The sequence below is a fragment of the Gracilinanus agilis genome, chromosome 2 (genome assembly GCF_016433145.1).
Source record: "Gracilinanus agilis isolate LMUSP501 chromosome 2, AgileGrace, whole genome shotgun sequence".
Lineage (NCBI taxonomy): Eukaryota > Metazoa > Chordata > Mammalia > Didelphimorphia > Didelphidae > Gracilinanus > Gracilinanus agilis.
The window spans coordinates 452,375,466-452,399,803 of NC_058131.1; the positions used below are offsets into that span (position 1 = coordinate 452,375,466).

The window sequence follows — 24,338 nt, forward strand, 5'->3', positions numbered from 1 at the left end:
ACTTATGGACTTACCTACAGATTCAATGCAAAAATCAAAACTTAGCTCAGACGCCAGTTTCTTGCTTGATTTCAGTTTTCCTTGAAGATTTACAATTTTCACAAATCCTCAAAGAAAAAAATCGACAAAAATCAAGTGTGGAATAAATATTATAGAATTAAATTTAAACTGCTATACATGCAATAAGCAGGAAGACAGAAAAGCCCTGATAAAGTAAAAATAATTATAACTGAGTCAAAAGTACCGTTTCTTTTAATCAAAGTATAATCAACAAAAAGTCAGGCTGCTTTTTTAGTAAGACAACATATTTTCTGCAAAGAATATTTCTTTATTAAGAAGGCCCCTTTGGACAGAAGGTAGATATTATGAATTCCTTATTTATAAAGCATATAGGAAATAATATAATAGTCTCTAAGGTGAATATTTTTGACTATATTACTTGAACATTGACATCAATTGGATTATTTTCTACTTCCAGAAAGAAAATGGATCATTTTCCCCCACAAAATTTTTGACCATTTATATACAAAATAAATAATATTTGCTAATTTGTAACTGACAGAAGAGTAGACTATCATATTGATAGCTCATTTGCACTAAATATAAAGAATATATTTTCTTATATTTAAATTTCCTTGGAGGAAATAAAATTGACTATGAAAGTTAGTGAGAACTAAGATATGCTATGCACATTAACTTCTCAACTTTCATTGTTTTAAGTTTATTAGATCAATTTCCATTTTGGCTATGGCATTTCTCTTTTTTAAAAACCAAATTCTCATTTATCCATAACCCTTTGGTCCACTTTATAGAATCCTGGTTGTAGTACTGATTGACTCAATACCCTGATTGACTCAAGCTTGATTCTTGGGGCTGGGATCTCCCAAATCCCTGTTTTTTTTCTTAAGAAACAAAAAAAGTCAGTAATTAAATTCTGATTGTTATTTTATTGTTTTTATTCTAATTAATTATCAAACATTTCCCACAATTAACAACAGAAATAAGTGAACCTTTTTTTTAATAACATTTTAATATCAATTATCATCATACTGGGAAAATGGCAATCTGACCATTCTAGTTCTTATATTCCATTAGGATATAAGTTGTTTGAAGGCAGAAACTTTTCACCCTTTTGTTTTTCTATTCCCAATGTTTAGCACAGTTCCTGGCATATAGTAACTGCTTTAATAAATGTTACCTGATTTATCAATAGAAAAATGGGAATTTATTGTAGCCATTTAGAGTACCTCTATAAAATTCAATCTTTCTTACTCTTTGTGGCATAAAGCTAACCCAAGAAAGGCCCTTGGCGAAGCAACTTAACACCAGGGTATTAAAGGACAATGGGTTAAATGATCTCAAGTGTAAGGGTTTAAAAAAAAATTAAAAAGAAAAAACAAAATTCTGTGATTCCATGAGGGGATGTTCTAGGAAACAGTTCAGGTAATACTGAAATTTGACTAAAAAATTACACTCTATTTTCTAAAATATTTTTATTCCTTTAGAGATGAATAAAATTTTCAATTAACTGAGACTAGCCTATAGCCACTGAAATAGGTCAAATAAAGACCATCTGCTGGAATAATGCTTGCTTAATAAATTCCTCAATTTATAAATAAAATTTAAGTTGTATAGAAAAACTAAATATTTTATGCATGAAAAAATGCTTTTTTGACAGCTGAATGGGTATCTTATGTAGAAGACAATTATGAATTAAGCATCACACCACCATTGTTATTTACTGGAAAAAAGGGAATTACTGCTAATAGGAATTAAAATAAGGAATTTCGAAGATTTTTGAAGCAATACATAAAGTAGAATTTTTAAATTATAGACATTTTCACAAAATAACCAAAAATAGTACTTACTGTCTAAGCACACTAAAACTGTATCTCTTTCCAACTGAGTCACATGAATGGAATCTAACTGCTGGTTGCCTTGATGAAAGGAAAAAAAAGAGGTTATAATTATGTGGAATTTTTATTAAAAAATTCAAAATGCAGAAACTAGAACTTGGAAATTAAATATCATTTAAAAATTTTGTTTTGACTTTGATTCTTTGGGTTTAAGCTAACTTTGGATACAAATCTACCCCAGTAATTTACAATGTTCTTTTTTTTTTTTAAAGTATAAGATTATATTTGGGAAAGAAAAATAGATATAAAGGTGGAAATATATCCATGAAGATTAAGTTGGGCATGTCAAGGTGAAAAAGAAAGATGACAAAAGTAGACTTGCATTCTTCCCAGACTTGATGACATCGTAAAAAGCAGTTATCAAAACTGTTTATAGCTAAGAAAGGAAACAGACCAATGAAAGAAATTATAACTACCAGTCATCTGTGCAAATATATACAAAAGAATAATGCTTAATATACTTATAGAAAAGAAAAACTGAGGAAGGGATTTATTGTTTAATGAATATATTTGGAAGTATTGATTTGCCTAGAAACACATTAGGACCTACATCTCACACTATTACTTTAGTAAGTCCAGTTAAATGACAGTTTAACATGGAAAAGAATTATTAAAAAATAGAAATGGAATTATGAATTTATATCAATTGTGGGTAAGAGATGAATTAGTTATTAAAAACAAAAGGAATCAGAGAAGATAGATGTACTAGACTATATTAAAATAAACTATTCAAATTGGTAAAGATGACAAAAGATAGGAATAATTCATTTTTGGAGGGGCTCTTGAAAGGCACACTAATGCATTGTTGGGGATGGAGCTGTGAATTAGTACAACCACTCTGGAAAGCAATTTGGAATTTTGCAAATAAATAGCTAAATTTTCCATATATTTAGTCAGAAATTGAACTGTTAGGCATATATCCCAGGGAAGTTTTTGATAAAAAGGCTCCATATATGCTAAAAACATTTAGAACAGAGCTTTTTGAAGGAGCTAAGAACTGGAAACAAAACTAAATGCCTGCTGATTTGGGAATGGCAAAACAAATTGTGGTAAATTAATATCATGGAATATTATTGTGTTGTAAGAAAAAAAATACAGAGAACCTTATGTGAACTCATGCAAAGTGAAGTAAGTAGATCCAGGAAAACAATAAGCACAACAATTACAACAAAGTATATGGAACGAACACTCATCACACAACAAAAATTGAATGTTATGAAAGTATAAAAACTAAATTTGGGGCAGGTAGGGGGATCATGGATAGAGAGGTAGGCCTCGAGATGGAGGGTCCTGGGTTCAAATTTGACGTCACACACTTCCTAAATGTGTGACCCTAGGCAAGTCACTTGACCTCAATTACCTAGCCTTTTTTCCTCTTTAGGCTTGGAACCAATATTACTATTGATTCTAAGACAAAAGGCAAGGGTTTAAAAAAAGATCAATCTTGGTTCCAAAGAAGAGATATGAGAAAACACCTCTTCTTACCCATTGGCAAGAGGTGGTGAAAGGGTAGATCATGGGATATAGAACCCTGGATTTAAGGTCAAGTTTTATTTCATGAATTGATTAGCTTTGCTAAATTTTTTCTTAAAAAAATGTTTTTTTATAGAATGGCTCTTTGTGAAGGAGCAGAGGAGCAAGACAGGAATAAATATAGGTGATATTAAAAAAGTTAGTAAAAACCTATTTAAAATAAATTGAACTCCTGGGCAAGTCACTTGACCCCCATTGCCCACCCTTACTACTCTTCCACCTATGAGCTAATACGCAGAAGTTAAGGGTTTAAAAAAAAAAATTGAACAATATTACCCAATACAATAAAAAAATTCCCATCATGTTTATGCTAAATATGACAGATAAAAACCTGACATCTAAAATATATGAGGAACTATTAAAATTATATATAGGAACTCCCTGTTCCTGGGTGGATAAATATGCAAAGTATATGAACTAACAATTTGCAAAAGACACAAATTATTACTACTACAAATTAGCAGACTAATTTGTCTACTACACATTAGACACTTGAAAAAATGTCTAATCTTATTATTAATCAGAGATAAAAATTAAGCCAACTTGGAGGTATCACTTCACGGATATCACAATGCAAATAATTCAAAGTAATGAATAATGCTGGTGAGGCAATAGCAAAATAGGCACACTCATTCACTGCAGGTGCAATTAAGAACTACTGGAATTTTTGGAAGGCAATCTAACAATATCTTGAAGTCACAATAGTCATCACATTTTTGATCCAATAACTTCATTCATTGTTGAGAATATGCTAAGGGAATGTGTTCAAAGCTTTTTATAATAGCATTATTTTTTTTCAAAGCCCTTACCTCTTATCTTAATATCAATTCTAAGTCAGAAGAGCAGCAAGAGCTAGGCAACCAGGGTTAAGTGACTGGTCCAGGGTCACACAGCTAGGAAATGTTTGTGGTCACATTTGAATCCTGGTTTAACTACAGGCCAGGTGCTCTATTTACTGTGCTACCTTGCTGCCCCAGAATTATTTGTTAATTGCCAGAAAACAAAAAACAAAACTTGGAAACAATAGAATGGTTAAATAGTGGCACAATATTGTAACAATACTAAATATATAGTTAAGGTTAACAAATATGAAGACTAATAAGTATGGAAAAACCTTTATAAAATAATTCAAGTAAAATAAAGCAGAATCAGAAGAACATTAATTATAATCATAGGGAAAAGGGACTTAGTCTACAAGAGAAAACTCTCCCTACACATGTAGGGCATCTACAACTTGTTGCCTATGGCTTTAAGAGGTAAAATGACTTGTCCAGGGTCAGGATGCTATTATATATTAGAGGTGGGACTTGAACCTCAATTTTCCTGATTTTGAGATCAGATTTCTATGCACTCCAGCATAATTCCTCTCCATTATATTGTGCCATTTAAAGAGGAACAGTAAATGAGAAGAATTGGAAAAAAAATATTTTGGTAATGGAAGAGTAAAAGTTATGGGAGAAATTTATTTAAATATACACAGTGAAGCAAGTTTAATTACTTTTATCAGTAATAGTGCTTATCCATTGAACAATAAAGAAGCATTTACTTAGTATATATTATGTGCCAGGCTAAGCACTAGGGATATAAATACAAGGAATGAAATCCCTACTTTCAGACTGAATTCTAATCAGAGATAACAAAGTACCCATAAAAGGATATGCAGAATACATATCAAAAGAAAAAATACAAGGTAGTTAAATAAAGGTAGGGGATAGGGCATTGGAAGTTTTGAGGGATCAGAAAAGACTTCATGCAGTAAGTCAAATCAGGTCATAAGTGTTTATTAAGGGCCTACTGTGCCAGGCACTGTGTGCTAAGTGCTATGGATAAAAAGAAAGGCCAAGAGGCTCAGAATCTAATATTAGGCCAACAGAACATGCAAATGATTACGTGCAGATAGATAGAAAACTTAAAGAGAAGGTACTAATATTAAGTAGTGATATTTCACTGACTAAAGTAGTGCTTGCCTGTCATCTTGAGGGAAGAGAAGGATTCTGAGGCAGAGTAAGGAGAACATTTTAGGTAAGGGAGACCACAAGCTCAAATGTATGGAGATGCAACTCAGGTGGAATGTCAAGTATAAGGAACAGAAACAAAATCTGCTTGAATTGTAGGTAGTTTGGGGGCAGGTTATGAGGGGCTTTAAAAGCTAAATAGAGGAACTGACATTTGGTCCTGCAGGCAATAGGGAGGCAACAGAGTTGATAGAAGTAAGTGACACGATCAGAATTGCACTTAAGAAGAAGCACTTTGGCAGATGTGTGGAGGACAGACTAGAATGGGAACGGGCAGAGTGACCATGCAGGAGGTCATTGCAATGATCTCTTAAAGTAGTGATGAGGGCCTAAATTAGAACTTTGAGAGAAGAGAGAAGGAACTGAATTTGAGAAATGTTTTGGAGGTAGATGCAGCAAGACTTGGGAAGTAATTAGATGTGTCAGGCAAAGGAAGAAGAAAAGTTGAAGATAACACAATGGATATGAATCTAGGAGATGGAAAAGATGGTGTACCTTTGACAGAAAGAAGGAAGTACAGAGGAAGAGTAGTTGTGAAGAAGGCAGGAAGAAAGCCAATAAGTTCTGGACATGGTCAGTTTAAGGTATCTCAGAGATATCTCATGTTCAAAATGATGTGGGCTGAGCTGACAGTGATAGCATTAGGAATGGGACCTTCATATTCTGAAATCTTGCATTTCTTACTAGTTAGCACTGGCTAAACATCAAGCACAAAATCTGCAGTTTCAGCATTAGTCAAGTATGAATTGTATATTGTTCAATTTTTCACTCTGTGTATTAGATCTGTAACATTCTATACTAGGCATCAGCTTAGTGTTCTTAGAAACAGTTAATTTCCTCTAGTGGTCCTAATGGTAAGTCATTTTTTAAAAAGATGAAATTAGGAGATTAAATTTGGGCCATTTTATATTCAATAATAAAGTTGCAGAGAAGGTATTGCTATGCATTGGGAAGTTTCTTTATCACAGGTTTAGTTCCCATCTTTTCATGGCAAAGAATAAACATCTTAATTTATAACTTCACTCAATTATAAATTCAACTAAAACAACAGAAGATAAAAGTATATGACAGAGGTTAGAGTAAACAAAGATCTGATCATCTGTCAAACTTGGCTGAGAATCTTTCAAGACCATCTGCCTGGAGTATTTTTGCCTACACCACTATGTGCTTATCACAATCTTGATATGCTTTAAAGGCAAAGATGCCAAAATCTATGGGCATTCTATTCTCTTCATGACCATAATGAAGCCATTTGATTAAGGAGTTCAAGAAACATCTAGCCACTCAGAAAGAATGGCACAAAAAAAGGTGATCTTTGTCTTCAGGAAAGTTGATCTGAATGGAGAAAATATCTTGAAAAAAACTACTTGCTTAAATTCTTATAGGAGCTCAAGGAATACATTATAATAAAATTTATGTTTAAAGAAGTTGGCAACATCTTCTTAGTAAATCATCTTGTACCATAATACAATAAATGAATTCATAACTTTACTAATTAACTAAGGGCTCAAATTATATTGAAATTATTTTCTTTTTATGATGGGGGGAGGCACAGATGGAAAAGAGAATATGCATTCTAATTATTTAATTAAAAGCCTAAACCCAGTTATGTTCATTTATTAAATTTGTTTCTGTTACACACACCAAAAACCACCCCAATCACAATCTAAAAGGAGAAAATAACTACCAACCTGCCCCAATTTCTGTAAACCATGAAGATGTAGAGTTCAAGTTGATTGTCTCAAACTGAACAACCTGACTTGATTCGGTCCCCTTGCTAAGAGCTACACACACCATAGGGTATTCTTGCTCAGGTATTACTAGCATTTCAAATACATTCAAAGGACTTGGCAAAGGAAAATCAAAGTGCTGCAAGAAAACAAATGAGAGAAATTTAGTTATTAAGATATTTTCCTTTCTATCATTCAGATAGCTACTGAATATATCCAATATGTATTCACTTCTTGTAACTATAATTCCAGAAAGCATTATTTTTAGTAGAATTTACATCTTGAAGTCTCTAAAAATGTTTATAGATTTGAAATGTATATAGATTTATAGTTTACATCCCCAAAAATGTAAAGCTTTTTTGAAATAGGTTAGCTTAATAAAATCAAATTTATTTGTTTTCAATAAACAACAAAATTAGTACAGAAATCTTGGCAACTGACACGATACTTTTAATTCTGCTGAACTTTGAAACTTTTAGCAGGTCTTTGTAATTTATCAAAAAAAGAAATGAAACTATAAATAAAGTGAGCATACCTTTATTAACATGAACTTCTGCATTGGTTCATACCACTGAAGCAAAACGATTCCAGACTGCAGAGCTCCACAGAGATATTTGTGTCCTGTATAGGGGTTTCTCACTTAGGGGAAATAAAAGACTCTGAACAATACATACTTGAAAACACAATTATAACAAGAAATGACAAATCAAAAAGTAGCAAGAAGGTAGTTTTGATGGTTTTATACACATTTTTCTTCCAAACTGTTCTCATATTAAACCCCTCCATACATTCTAGCCAACATGAATTACTGTTTTCCCTACAAACACATTTCTTTCAAACATTTCTGCATTTCTGCTCATGAGGTACCCTATGAATGGAATTCCTTCTTTCCTTCTACATTCATCCCATCCATTAACTTTACATCAAGTGCTACGTTCTCCAATAAACCTTGCTTAATCATTACCTTAGCATCTATTCTGGAAAGCAATGTGAAACTGTAACCCAAAAGATACTAAAATGGACATAGTCTTTGACTCAATGATAAGGTGAGCAAAATCTGGATAACAATTTGTACATCGTAAAGGAAAACAACTGTGGAAGATCTAAGAGCTCTAATAAACTTGATGACAAATCATAATCTCAGACAACTGATGATGAAGTCATGTTTTCCACTTCTGAGCAAAGAAGTAATAGACAAGATGGGCAGAATTAAATGTCATTTTCAGACATAAGTGATGTGTGGACTCTATTTTATGTGACTATATATTAATTGTTATAAACGGTTTGGTTTTTTTTTTTGGTCAGGAAAGGAAGAAGATGAAAACACTTATTTATATAATTTCTACTATATGCCAAATATTATCTCATTTAATCCTCACAACAATTTTGGGAGGTAGGTGCTATTATTATGCTAATTTTACAAATTAGAAAACTGAGGCAAAAGAACTTGCCTAGGAACACATAACTAGTAAGTATTTGAGGCTGAATTTGATATCAGGTCTTCCTGATGCCAGGCCTAGAACTCTTATTTGCTGTATAGCCTAGCTGCTTATTAGAAAGACAATTTTGGAAGAGGTAGTGATGCTAACAAAAGGGAAGAAAATAAAAAAGAATATCAATGAATCATGTTTGCTGAATGAAGAGAAAATGATGAAATTTGGCCTAAAGGTAATTCAATTCAAAAGAATTCATTAAATGTAAAGGCAAGATTATTAATTGATATGGCTGAGGTTTGTTGAGGTTTAGAACAAAAGCTAATTTCACCTACAGAATATCTTTATTCACCAGATGTGGAAGAGGAATCAGGATACAAAAACAAGATTATTTTTATTGATTATTTTTGTTATAAACTTAAATATTTGCATATTCGAGATAAATAAAAATAAACCTGAAAAGTAAAAGAATCTTTAAAAAAGACCTTCCCAAACAAAAGAATGTTCTTATTACTTAACAGGAGAAAAAATAGCACCAGCATAACAATCTTCTCTATTATTAAAATTTATTTCCAGCAAGTTAATACAACATGTCAATTGTATAATTGGAATTTGGGAGACGACATTTAAAAGTATATATATATTTTCTATGGACACATGGGAACTATCAAACTACATTTCCCGTGGTCCAACGGGTTTCCGGTTCCAGTTCTTTGGGTGTGGGGACGCCTGTGTCACCACGCATAGGACAGTTTAAATGGGAGGAGAATCAAAAGTAAGCTCTCTGTTAGCTAGCAGGCGCGGGATACGAAAGGTAAAGATGGCTGAGGCGGCAGTTTGAATACTTACAGGCACAGTCTTATATATATTTTACCAGCATGGCCATTGCTTTAATTAAAATACTAATTCTATATTTATATCAGTCTTTATTATTTTTAATCATAACACAATGACTTGTTATTCTATTGGTATGGGATTTCCACAAACCAAGATTACAAACTCAAGTCTTTAGAAAGTTGCTTAAGGCCACTAAACAAGATAAATATAATCATTAAGTTTATTCTTGGTACAATATTATATACACCTATGTCCTTTTTTTCAAAGCACAGATACTTTAAATAGTTTTCAAAAGAATCACTTTGTTTTTATTAAAAGTGCCCATTTTGTTAGTTAAATTAAAGAGTATTACTTTACTTATTTTTTTACTAATTTTATTTACTTAATTTATTATTATTTATTTATCCTGGGACTCCATTCTAGGAGCATAGGGCCACAACCAGTAGGCAATGGGTCACACAGTCACTCAGGGTCACCCAGCTGGGAAGTGTCTGAGCCCGGGTTTGAACCTAGGACCTTTTGTCTCTAGGCCTGGCTCTCAATCCACTGAGCTAGCCCAGCTGCCTCTACTTTAGGTTGCAGTTTCTTTAGCAGATGTAGTTTTTACAGGGTGGGGTTGCTAGCCCCACGCCCAACCCTCCTCCTTTTTCATCCGGGCTAGGGACCATCCTTGGCCCAGGAGTGGTAAGGGTGGGCAATAGGGGTCAAGTGACTTGCCCAAGGTCACACAGCTGGAAGTGTCCGAGGCCGGACTTGAACCTAGGACCTCCAGTCTCTAGGCCTGGCTCTCAATCCACTGAGCCACCCAGCTGCCCCTTTTACTTAATTTACTATTACTTATTTTCTGTTTATCCTTTCTCTTTTTACCCTGACCATCAACAACAAAAATCATAACGATGCTATATTAAACTAATATTACCTATGTAGTAATCATGTTAGCCTATAAAATGCCAGAGGGCATGAGTGCTTTTATATAGCATTAGTTCAATATGTTAGCTCAATGAATAGAAAACAATTAAAAAATCAGGCATTTATTACACTCCTAATATGTCCCAAGCACCATGTTAAGACGGTATGGATAGAAAAACAAAGTAAAATAATCCCTGGTCTCAAGAAGATTATATTCTGAAAGAAACAACATGTATACATATAGATATATATGAAACACATGTTTAGGAATATACAGGATATATATAAAGTAGAAAAAAGTTAGCCTTGGAGGGGAAGACACTTATTGCTGGGAAGAAAACATCTCAAGCAGAAGATGATTCTTGAACAGTCATGAAGGAAACACTAAAGATTCCAAGAGGCAAAGGTAAGGAGAGAGAGAGCATTCTAGGCATGGGGGATAGCCAGTAAAAAAGTCATCAAGATAGCAGATGAAGCACTGTATATGAGGAACTGGATAGGTCAACATATATAGACAGTACATGGAGCATCAATATCATATGTAAGAAGGCTAGAAAGGTAAGAAAGGCTTCAAATGCTAAAAAATAGAGTTTTGATTTGATTTGATCTGAGAGGTAACAGAGATCCACTAGAGTTTACTGTGATCAGACTCATGATTTAGGAAAACTACTTTGGTGGATGACTGAAGGAGAAACTGGGAGTGAAACTTGAGGCTGGGAAATCTAATAAATGGTTATTTCAATAATATACCTGAGGAAGGCTTAAACTGGAATAGTGGCTGTGTGGAGAAGACTAAGAATCAGTTAAGTATGTAGAATGGGTGAAAGAGAGGTGCAGAAGAGAACATCAAGATAGGAACCAAGATAGGGTTTGAAGGAGAAAGTATAGAGGAATAGAGCAACAGTGTCAAATGTAGATAGAGCTCACATACAGTGAAGACTGAGAAAAGGTCATTAGGCTTGGCAATGAAAAGATTACTACAAGAAGGCTGCCCTAAGGGGAAGAAAATTGTTCATCTCCAAATAAGTTCAAGCTAAACTGAATAATGATCAAGAGATATTAAGATATATCAAGTGATGTAGTATTAATGAGATACTAGAGCAAGTTACTTCTATTCCACAATTACATAGGAGGTCAACCTCCTCCCAAGGCTAAGGTAATAAGAACGGAGGTCCACCAACATCAGAAAAGGATAGACTCCCATTGTGATCAAAGGCAGCCAGGCTACATATAGCATGCAAGATTCTATGTGCTGGGGAGCTCTCATGGCAGTCAGAAAGCCCCAGGATGTGGGTCTTTGAGTGCAGGAGAGCAGCTCAATGTAGCAAAGATCATTATAGCAATGGGAGCTCTAAAGGTTTACCACAAGGAGGTACTCTTGAAGTAGGAAGTCAACAGATGTGACCCAAGTGATTCGAGGCAAGCCCAAACAAGTCCATTCCAGAAAGCAGAGCAGGATGAGAAAAGCTCTGGCACAAAGCACTAAGTTCAGGAATTAAAGATAGAGAGATGAATAAATTAAAGAAAACACTAGCCAAAATTTATGGTAAAATTTGAGATCTTCTGAAAGGAGACTAATTTTATGACAACTACAAGGAATGATTCAAAGGTCTGACTTCCATTCTTAACCCCCCCCCCCAAAAAAAGAAAATTATTTTTCCAAAGTTACCACTGAGTTGTGAACTGATCCAACCATTCTGGAGGGCAATTTGGAACTGTGCCCAAAGGGTCATAAAATTGAGCATACCTTTTGATCCTGTAATTTCACTACTGGGTCTGTATCCCAAAGAGATAATAAAAAAGGGGGAAGGACTTACTTGTACAAAAAATATTTAAAGTAGCTCTTTTCGTGGTGACAAAGAATTGGAAATTGAAGGGATGTCTATCAACTGGGGAATGGCTGAACAAATTGTGGCATGTTTTGGTGACAGAATACTCTTGTGCTATAAGAAATGATAAGCAGAATGATTTCAAAAAAGCTGGAAAGATCTACATGATTTGAAGCAGAATGAACAAAACAGAAGCAGGAGAACATTGTACACAGTAAGTCAGTAACAGCAATATTATATGATGTTAAACTGTGAAAACTTGGCTACTCAGCAATGGAATAATCTGGGACAACTCTGATGGATCCGTAACAGGGAATGCTAGGCACCTCCAGACAAAGAACTTTTGGAGTGGGATGGATGCAGATCCAAGCAAACTATCTTTTACATTAGTGCATTTATAGTTTTATTTGGGGGTTTTGGTTTTGTATGAGTATGCTCTTACAACAATGATCAATATGGAACTGTTTTGCATGATAATACATGTATGGCTCAGATCAATCAATTACCATTTCCAAGTAGGGGGAGGGGAGAATGGGAGGTAGATAGTTTGGATCTTAAAATTTTGGAAAAGGTATATTGAAAATTATTATTACATGTAATTGGTAAAATAAAATCTTTTGAATTAAAAAACTTTAACTTTCCCTCCTAAAAGTCAGGTTGTAGAAGGTTTAGAAGAGGATACAGATGCTAGGAAATGGAAATCATAATTATAGATAACTTTTTCAAGAAGTTTGGCTGAGAAAGGGGAGATATAGGAGATATCAAGATAGCAGAATCCAATGAGGCTTTTTAAAAAAAAAAAAAAAGGACAGGGGATAGGTGAATAGAAGCAGCAGAGAAGGAATTAGTAGATAAGATGAAAGATTAAAGAATGGTAGAGGAGAACAACAGAGACAATATTCTATAGAAGATGGGACAAAGTTGACTGGTCTTAGCAAGAAGGGCCTCTTCATCAGAGACTAAAGGAGGATTTTGTAGGAGATAATATAAAGGGAATATATGGTAAGAAGAAGAGAAGAGGGAGCTCACAGGTGAATAGCCTTGATTTTCTTGGTAAAGTGCGAGGCAAACTATGAAGTGCCTAGCTCAAAGGGTTGCTATGGGAAGGTTGGAGAGAGAAGGTAAAGTACAGAACAAAACTGCTATGGTATGTGATGCAGAGAATCAAGTAGGGAATAAAAATACTGCTTTGTGGCTATGAGCCTCTGGTTCAGATTTACTAATACAAATTTGTAGAGGATCTAGTTTGCATGGTTCTATTTTAAAAGTATATGAATATGTGAACTGGAACAACCTCCAGGAATTGATGCAGAGTGAAAGGAGAAGAACCAGGAGAGCATTATACACAGAGACTGATACACTTTGGCACAATCAAATGTAATGGACTTCTGTACTAGCAGCAATGCAATGACCCAGCATAATTCTGAAGAACTTATGAGAAAGAACGCTATTCATATGCAGAGAAAGAACTGTGGGAGTAGAAACACAGAAGAAAAACAACTGCTTTGATCACATGGGTCGATGGGGATATGATTGTGGATGTAGACTCTAAGCGATCACCCTAGTACAAATACTAATAATATGGAAATAGGTCTTGATCAATGATACATGTAAAACCCAGTGGAACTGCTTGTTGGCTATGGGAGCGGGATGGGAGGAGGGGAGGGAAAGAACATGATTCATGTAACTATGGGAAAATACCCAAAATTAAATAAGTTTTAAAAAATTTAAATTAAATTAAAAAGTATATGAGTAGCAGCATATGAGTAGAAGGAGACATAGTGAGTAGTAGAAGCAATTCAGGATTAAATTTTGTCAATATATTTATAGCAAGATATGAGAGGAAAGGAATAAGCACTTATTAAGCACCTATGATATGCCAGGTACTGTGCTAAAATCTTAACAAACATAAGCATGTGAGAATAGTGAAGAATTAAACTATTTAATTTAAGGTTGAGATTTGGAAGGAAAGATAGTGTAGGTAAAGAAGGTGATCTAGGAAAGTACTGGGGGACAGAGAAACTAAAAAGTCCAAAGAGAATAAAAAATAAGTTTTGGAGGAATAAGGTAAAGAAAGAGATGGAGTTATAGGAAATTATGATTGGCTCAAGGAATCTCATCACTTGATGGCAAGATCAAAGTGGAGGAACAGGCCATGAGTTTAGTAAACTGAGAAACTAGAAGGCTTTTTAGTAAATAGCATAATATGCTAAAGTTCTTTAACATAGATGAAGGACTGGGAGTGAAAGGAGTCTGTCAGCCAGAGGGCAATTAAACTCAGTGAGAAAGATAGAAGAATGTCTTGGAGACAATGGTCACCAGGGTTTGGTCTGGGTGATGATTTAAATATATGAGATCTCAAAGGAGGAGAGGATACGTAATAATGTTGGTAGTGTAAGAGAGTTGGTTTTGGCATTGGAGAGAAATGAGTATTCTGACTATCCTTCAGGGTCAATTCATTCACGTGAGATGAAGGAAGGGGAAAGCCAAAACAAAACATACAAGATACAGAAAGAAAGCCCTTAGAAAACATAGGAAAATACCTTTAGAATTATAAACTTCAAATAACAATAAAACAACAATCCTCAAACTTTTTTATATCATGATCTTCCAGAGACATCACTGAAAAAGAAAACAGAAAAACCTAAAAGCTGTACTTGGAACACCCTTAAAATAATATTTAAAGGCTTTTATCCTTTAGTTAAAAATTTTTATTCTTACTTACCAATACAGCATTTATGACAGCCTTTTGTATCAGGAATCTTTGTTGTTAAGGCAAACTTCCTGAAATTATAAAAAGATCTTTTCTTTACTGTATTCCAAAGGGATAATCAAAATGACTGAAACAATTCAGTTACAAAAAAATATAAATGTGTTTTTCTTTTGACAACCCCTCTAACAATTTATCACTTTTTCATGTGGAAGGTGCTTTTATGGTGGTAGGATTGCAGGCATTTTATGCATTTTTGTAGTTATTCTGAATAGAATTCTTCTCATTTCTTGTTAGTTTATGAATGGAATAATTTAAAAACATGATTATTTCTCAAAATAATTAAGTCCATATTTTGTACCTTGGCAAAATTCGGTCTGGAAATCTGTGAGTTTGAATATGGGCAGCTAATCCTGGTTTTTTGGCTTGTTCAAACAAGGCTATTAGATTATGGGAATAGAGCTGAAATGTTTTTCCTACAAAAGAAAAATGTTATTTTTGTTATAAACATTCATAGCAGATAAAAGTGATTTTCAAGTAAAAGTGTTAATATTTACCTTCTAAAATGAAGAATCCAGAAATGTTCAAAAAGCCAGAACCAAAACCAAAAAATAGAAATTAAAAAAAGTTAACACTATTTTTAGAAAATTTCAATGAGAGCAAAAATTACATTTTACAATAAGAAATTAAGCACATACCTAAAGAGGATTTTGATTTTAAATTCTGACTTCGAAGAAAATTATTCATTGAAATACACAAAATCTTATAATCATTTCTACCTACTAGGGATATGACCAAAAAAAAAAGCATCTTGTAATGCAATTACAATGTATGCCAAAACACTTCTCCTCCTTTCACTGTGACATCCATATGGTGTTTATCCTGCCATAACATGAAAAATCAATAAGAGGTATTTCCCTTGTTCAGTGCCACACATGTTTTAATAGTTATGTTGTAGATATCAAGTTGACATTTAAATTGACCAAGTGGATTAAAACTAAATGAAAAAAAGTTGGAATCAGTTGAGTTCTCAATTAGGACTATGTCACATTTGCAGTAACACTATAATTTTGATGCTATCAGATACAGTTTGAATAATAACCATCAGTGACATATGAACAAAACATTGATTCACAAAAAACTTAATACTTCAAATAGGTATTTCCATGTCAAATGCTCAACTTTTTTTCAGCTAAGTTCAATGAAATCTGGCCAAGGACATTGAAATCATGCTGGAATAGGAGGAGATAAACAGCAACTCTGTTGTATCATCTATTCTTGGGAGTCATACCAAGGATACTTTCAATGAACCTAAAGAAAATGAGCTAATTTACATTCTAATACAAAATAATAATTTAAATACAAAAGAGTTCTTTTATTCATAATGCATAATAATCTGTAGAACATTAAATTTAAAAGAGGCTAGCAACTTATTCCAGGGACTGTTTTTATCTGAATCCCATCCAAAAGGATAAGAATGAGATGATGATGATAACCTATGATCAATGTAGACTGCAAATAAATGGTGAGAAATATCACAGTAGGCATGACTTAAGGATAGATTTATATATTTATGTGTATGTATATATGATAATCTTGCTATTTTTCAAAGTGACAGATAATAAATTTACATGCTATAATTAAACTTTAAAATACTCTGCAGAATCAGTAACTGTGGACCTCAACCATTATCTAAAATAGAAATATTGCCCACCATTGCCTAGATAGAAAAATGTTCTACAAAACTTAAGCACAGCTTCTAAAATAGATGTCATATCAATTTACTTAAACTCAAAGCAGCCTTGAATGATTAGCTTTTAACATCTAGAGACTGAGCAGAAATCAAAATAATTTGAGACCAGGAGATGCATTATCATCCTTTCTGTTCTCTTTACTATTAGAGTTAAGAGTTAAATTTCCAACTTATATATAAAGAATGAATATCTCTCCAAATACAGAGGACTGCAAGAGGAAGTCATGATTAAATGGGGAGAGGACAGCATCTATATGATCTACACAGTCCTGTTAGATTCTAGAGTTGCGCCCTACATGTTCATACCTTAATTACTTTAAGCTGACTTTCATCCCCAGTTTCCTTAAAACTAACAAAAAGTGAAATTTGCTGTCATGAAGTAATGGGTTCCTCATCATTAGAGATCTTTGAGCAAAGGGTAGATAGCTACTTCTCAGGCATGCTTGCAGAAGGGATTCTAGAGGACTTCTGAGGTACACCTTTCAATTTGTAATTTTATGAAATCTAATGGTTTCTTTTAGTCTTTACCTTCCTTGACCTATGCTTCTGTAGCATTTAACATTCTCCTCAGTTGACTCTTCTAAAAAACACATTATCCAGGTTCTTAATGCCACTCTAACTGCTCCATTATTGGTGTCAGTTTCTCTTTACAAATCGTTAAATATTCCTGAAAGTTATCCTCTGTGTGCTCTTTCTTCTTGGAAATTTTATCTGCTTTGGTGACTAACCCTGTACACTCAAGGTTCTTAAATCTACATATAAAACCTTGCCTTCTACCTGAGCTCTATACTCATATTTATAACTAGAGGTATCCCTTCCACATTGCTGGAATTGGTGGTATGATGCCCTATGATCTGTAATATGTGCATAAAATATTTTGGCCCTCTCTTCCTAGCAGAAAAGTTTTTTTTTTTCATTTTCTTTTATGGGGTATTTACAGTACCTTATTATAAAGTTTGGGTTAAGTATTTGGTCATAGGCTACATATAGTCAGTATTAATATTTCTATCCTTTGTATGTTGTCTGCTGACTTTTGCATTTTTACAAACTTTATTTTAACTTTACAAAAGAAATTGTCTACATTTATGGTATTAAGATAAAATAAGCTGACATTATACAATACTATACATAGAATGTATGCATTTCTGAGTTTCTAAACCTTTTCTGTGTTATCTGCTGGCCTTTAGGTATTGTCTACATTTTCTGCAAAACTCCCCACAAATTCCCATTTAATTTCTCATGCTAACCTGCAATATTGTGAAACCATGATGAGGAAAGTCACAATATGTAAGGGATACCTGTACTTATAAAATGTCCAAAATAGATTTTAATTTTCTTCCCAAATGAATTCTTTCTCTGGTTTTCCCTATTTCTATCAATGGCATCACCATTCATCAAGGCCCCCATGCTTAAAATCTTAACATTATCTTAGATTCTTCTGATTCCCTTATTTTCAATTACTGATCTTAGGTCTGCATGTGTATGCATGTCCTAATTATTATCTAGGATTATGTACTTAAGAGCTAGACAAGACCTTTAAGTTATCTAACTCAATCTTCTGATTTTACAGATTAGGAATTATTCTAGAATTCATATCCTCTTTGCTAGTCCTGCTATCATTTTAGTATGGGTTCTAAGGCCTTACAACCCCCTAACTGATCTCTGCCTTTTGTTTCTTTCTTCTACCGAACTCATTGTTCACATCACTGCCAGATTAATTTTCAAAATATAAAGATTTGGGGGCAACTGGGTAGCTCAATGGATTGAGAGCCAGGCCTAGAGATGGGAGGTCCTAGGTTCAATTCTGGCCTCAGACACTTCTTAGCTAGCTATGTGACTCTGGGCAAGTCTGTCACTTCAAAATTCATATCCTTAGTCTAGCTATCAAGGCCCAGAAAACAGGTACCTTGTAAACCTTTCTGGATTTATCTCTTATTGTCCTCCACATGAAATATACTCCAAAGAAACTGGTCAACTTGTCATTCCTTGTGCATGTCTAGTACTTTCCTACTCTTGTCTTACTCATCCTTTAGGACCCATGTCAAATATTATCTCATCCAAGAAGCCTTCTCTGATCCCACAACGGGATCTATCATCTTCCTTTTCTCTATATTCTTGTATAAATGTGTAGACAGGCATATCTCTGTATATCCTATTCTCTCTACACATCCCATCCTACTCCCTCCAATCCTCACCAGACTATAAGCTCCACAACAGCAGGAATCATATCTTAATTATATTTACATCTTTATTTTGATTCCCTGAAGTTTCTTCTCATGGTAGGCAATTAAGTGGCTATTAAATAAACTAGGATACAAAGATGAAAAATAAATGAAGCAGCAATGTTCTTATTAAATAAAAATTATAGCTAATAGAACCAGAGATTCTATTAACTATAATCTAATAACTATAACTATAACTATAATAATGTGATGCAGGACAGTTAGTTCCCTTTACTCAGAGGAGGAGGAGGCATTTCTAGTTCTGTAGAGAGAGACAGCTAGAATAACTGATGAATATCCATGAGTGCAGGTCCTGATTGCAAAGAATTTCTACAAATTTGGCCTCATGTGACCTACTAAAAAGATTGTTACATTTGTGAGAAGTCCCAATTCCTTAGATGTAGCTCAGTTAAAAACTCTGGGGACTCAGAACTGTGGGTCATCTAGAGATCACACATCCAGTAGTATGAATGGTACACTGAGCAATTTCATCTTCCTAACAAAGATCGGATACCCAATTCCTGGCAATCAAGCAATATACATCCTGTGACTATGTCTATGGTGGTTTGTATAGTAATTCAATAAATCCTATAATAAAAAAACCTTTTTCTATGTTCCTTGAAAATCTGAAACTGACTATGTTATACTTCATTCATATAATTCTTTTCTCTTTAAACATCTGTTCACCATGCTGAAAATATTCTCATAGTATTCTGTGTTATTGAGAATATATACTCACCACCAATACACAAATATTTGGCAAAAATTCTATGGTAGAAAACGAGTAATCTGCTAACTTGACTCTCTTGCAGTAGTAGTTCCACTGAACATTAATATGCAAAGAACTAACATTTAATGCACAGGCAACTTTTTTATGTTACCAGTTTTTCCAAGGCTATTTCAGCAATACAAAACAGTGTAATGCTTTCCCATCTTATTTTAGTATAAGGATGTTGAGGCAATGTGGTAAAGAATAAAGGGCAGCAGACTAATATGAACTCTCTCATTTACTAGCTATGGAATTTTTGAAAAATAATTTTACCTCTTGTGGGCCTTGGTTTCCTCATCTGTCAAAAGGAGGTAATCTGTACTATATACCTTGCAAGTTTGTTGTATACCTTAAAGCACTATGGAAATGTGATGATCCATCATTATTGCTACAGGAATGGCAAGGAAATGATAGTAGGGAGAGAGAGTAAATTTTATTTGTACTGTACTAATTCAGAAGGAAGAATTCAGCATTGAAAATTCACATGATAACTTTAGCTGAAGTTTATTTCTGCTCTGTGAAAAAAAGTTTATTTCTGCTCTGGGTTTCATAAACAAATGAAAAATACAAGCATATTTATAGGAAGAAAGGTTAAATCACAGAGAAACATGTGAATTCAAGTATGTTTGTGCATTTTAGAAACTATATAAAATGCAACTACTTCCCTCCTGGGCAATATTTATGGACTCAATTGAAGTTATCATATATAAAATAATAATATTACTACAGTTTTGAAAAATTCATTGTAATTCAGACTTTTCACTAATGTAAACTGACCTTCCCACTGATTAAGTAGAAATTAATGAAGTTGTACTACTTGGTAGTATAAATAAACAAAAAATACACATTCAATAGAAAGCTAGCGGCAGTATAAACCCTAGAGGAATCACTTTATTAGATTTGTTTACTAAGGAGAACCTAGAGATAGTAATGAGGAAAATAGAAAAGGTAACACTTTTTTTTGGATGGCATATAAGAAATTGATTTAAATTACTGAGTAGAAAAAAGGACAAAAGTTCTAAAATGCTATCGTTTTTAGTCAGCAGAGGAAATCTTCATATTACAGTTGTTTTGTTGTCATATATCCAAAAAGGCATTTTGTTTTAAATATTGTAGATAAAAGTAGTTGAATAGGTACCAAGCTTACTTTTTAATATTAACTATAGTATACATACCTGACAATGACATTAATGTATTATTAATAACGTACAGCCAGGTACACTTCCGTGGAAACAACTAGAAAAAAAATCATTATTTTAAAATAATATCAAATTCTCCTATCCCCATTCTGCACATCTTAAGATATGGCTAAGATAACTTCTTTCCTTCTTGCTATTTATTTTTTAAAAGCCTTTGTTTAAAATATATTTTAAAAAGAAATTTCCAGACCAACTATTTTCTGTCTTGTTTTTAGATTAGTAGATCACGGCAATGCCATGGTATACCAAGAAAGGCATTTGGCAAAATTTCTTATAGCATACTTGTGGAGAAGAAGAGATCTAGACTAATGGATAGGTAAAGGAGATTTGAAACTGATTAAATGGGTCCAATGAACCTTGATTAATGAACTGATATTGACCTGGAAAGAAAAAGGTAGCAGATGTAGGTATTGAGCAATGATGTTGTATCATAAAAATGGAATTTGAAAGATCTCAAGCTACAAAAACGGATCAAATAAAAACTCCTAGCTTTCATGGTTACTCATTAAAATCTCATTTTCTCTAAGAAGCTTTTCCTAGTCAGTTCCTCTGCTAGTGCTTTTTCCCTCTGTTCTAACTTTTCATTTATACTGTCTATATCTTGTATCTACAGTTTTTTGCAAGTTTTCTCTTAGAATGTGAGCTTCTTAAGGGAAGGAGCTGGGATTTTTTTTCATCTTTTTTTAATATTCCTAGAACTTGGCATAGTGTCCCATACATAGTAAAATGCTTAGCTATATGATTGAATTAATTAAGAGTCTGAAATTGTCACCTAAATGCTAATGTGGTTTTAGGCTGTATTAATATTCATTACTATTCTGATTTTTAATTCTGCTTAGAGAGAGCCCTGGGTTCAAGGCACAAGCTTACTGTAGCACAATCTCTGGTAATATCTATTACACTGAAAATGTTGTAAGTCTAGGCTGGCAGTGGATTATCTGAGACTAGCCTAAGTACATAGAGGGGCTCACCACCACCAGGCTGGCCGTGGTGATGAACTATGTAGCCACATTATCCTATGAAACAAAGAAAGATACAAAATGGTACTTGCTTCTGGGTAACTTCTTGCTCTGCAGCTACATTATCTGAGTACTAGGTAAAAGGGGCAAAGGATGTTAAGAATCACATCATTTTTGGACTACAACTTTTTACTTCGCTTTTGGGATTCTACTTGTGAGATCCTTACTCAATGACCAAAAAGTAAATATACTATTAAAGGAATGAATCATTTTGAACTTTATATTCTTACTCTAAATAAGAAGCAACCCACAGAGAGATGGCTCACATTCTCTTCTTGGAGAGGCAAATAAAAGAGGTGACAGAATTAGTTTTATTATTTGGTCAAAGGTAACAATACAGCATTTCAAGAGACATTTGGGCATCTTGTGCTGTAGTGCCTGTGAGGAGCACATACAAAAAGACCATCATGAAAATCCTGCTATTTTAATACAAACATATTACAATGATTGAAGAGGTAGAAAAATTTTACAAAGAACTCACTAAGGTCCTTCAAATTAAATCAACATAAACTTTAATACCTGGCAACTTCAACACAAAAGTAAGGACTAGATAAGGACAGTGGGGAAACTGGGATACATAGATGCTGAAGAAGGTATGGGAAATGCCAAAGACTTATAACAAATGTTCATGAGTCTCATGCCTCTAGACAACAGCAGTGGGGGTGGAGTAGAGGGTCGTAAGGCAGAGTGGCTGGCCTCAGAATCAGGAGAATCAATCTGAATTTGGATCCTACCTCTTATACTTAATAGCTGTGTGACCCATAGGTAAGTTTAAAATTTAGTCTCTGAGCCTCAGTTTCTTTATCTATGAAATAGGGATAATAAGCAGCACTTAACAGAACTGAAAATGTATGTAAAGTATTTTTACATACCTTAAAGTGGTATAAAAATGTTAGTAGTTACTATAATTGTTATTTTTTATTATTTTAGTGAATCCTATTTTTAAGAAATGAGTCAGGGGCAGCTAGTGGATTGAGAGCCAGGCCTAGAGAGATGGGAAGTCTTGGGTTCTTATCTGGCTTCAGATATTTCCTAGCTGTGTGACCCTGGGCAAGTCCCTTAAACCTCATTTCCCAGGCCTTACCACTCTTTTTTTTTTAAAATTAATTTATTTAGAATATTTTCCCTTGGTTTCATGATTCATGCTCTTTCCCTCCCATCTCCCTCCTCACTCCCTGAACTGATGAGCAATTCCACTGGGTTTTACATGTATCATTGTTCAAAACCCATTTCCATATTATTAATATTTGCAATAGAATGATCATTTAAAGTCAACAATCCCAATCATATACCCAGTGAACCACGTGATTGATCATATGTTTCTCTTCTTCATTTCTATTCCCACAGTTCCTTCTCTGGATTTCTTTATCACTCTTCTGCCATGGAATCAATACATAGTATTGACTCCAAGATAGAAGGTAAGAGTTTTAGGGAAAATAAAAAAAGAAAGAAAGAAGTCAGCAGATGCTGGACAGGATGTGAGTCCTGTGAAGTCTCAAAAACAATTGAAATTGATATATAAAAATCATTCCAAAAGCAATCAGATCATCTTCTTGTTAGAACAAATATTTAAATTAGTATTAAATTACAAGGAAAAAAAGCCTGAAAAATACACATGCAATTAAAAATAAGTCTATCCTGACCCATTTCACATGTTATAAATGATGAAAAATAGAAAATGGACAGAAGAATAGACACGAACTACGATACAAAGGATTCATAACAAAGTTTAACCAATTATGAATGAACTGTAATAAAAAGGAGTTAGAAGAGCTTAAAACCAGTCTTGGTTGGCCACTATTTGGCTTACTTCCTAAATGGAAAGATATAATAGTCAGAGATAATTTTGAGTTAGAGTATAAACATGTGTAAATGTTATAAAGAAGGGAAATGGAGTATTATTGCTTTTTCTTTTTTTTAAAACATAAAGAAGTAGTGGAGGACATCATTTTAAAGAAAACATGGCAAAGGAAACTAGGAAAAATTATCCTGAAGGCATCTGAGAATGAAAATAGGAGAGTAACAAGAGAAAAGATCTGTAATGAATTTTTGCAATAAAAAATTCTTTTTACCATAGAAGACAGTGAAGCCAGCACATCTGAATGCTAACATCACAGTCCCAGATGTGTTTCTAGAGGAAGTAGAAATGTCACTAAAGATGAGCTAAATTAAACTAAGGGAACAAGATATGTGCTGGGAAACTACACAATTGTAGAGGCACTGAGAAATTCTCAAAGGTATCTGAAGGATACATGAAAAAATTTTTTATTATTACCAATTAAAGGTAACCAAGAGAACATCAATAATCTCAGACATATGTACTTACTCTCTCATCTATATAGAATTTTTTGAAGCTAATCTACCTTCACATAGAAGGCCTCCTCAATCCTCAATATGGTAACAGAAGGGACTAGGCAGACTTTCACAAATGATACTATATATATATATATATATATATATATAT

The 24,338-nt window shown here is 33.7% G+C and overlaps 1 protein-coding gene across 1 annotated transcript in view; it reads right to left on the reverse strand.

Annotated features, from left to right (window-relative positions):
- The window catches only part of MAP4K5 (mitogen-activated protein kinase kinase kinase kinase 5), a 232,703-nt gene that overhangs the window by 18,096 nt on the left and 190,269 nt on the right, over positions 1–24,338 (reverse strand). The window contains exons 23-30 of the mRNA XM_044664786.1: positions 20,832–20,892; positions 15,470–15,472; positions 15,274–15,388; positions 14,928–14,986; positions 7,730–7,833; positions 7,156–7,333; positions 1,869–1,937; positions 15–107 (exon numbers count right to left, since the gene is read on the reverse strand). Of these exons, the coding sequence (XP_044520721.1) occupies positions 15–107; positions 1,869–1,937; positions 7,156–7,333; positions 7,730–7,833; positions 14,928–14,986; positions 15,274–15,388; positions 15,470–15,472; positions 20,832–20,892 (682 nt within the window). The remainder of the gene's footprint in view (positions 1–14; positions 108–1,868; positions 1,938–7,155; positions 7,334–7,729; positions 7,834–14,927; positions 14,987–15,273; positions 15,389–15,469; positions 15,473–20,831; positions 20,893–24,338) is intronic.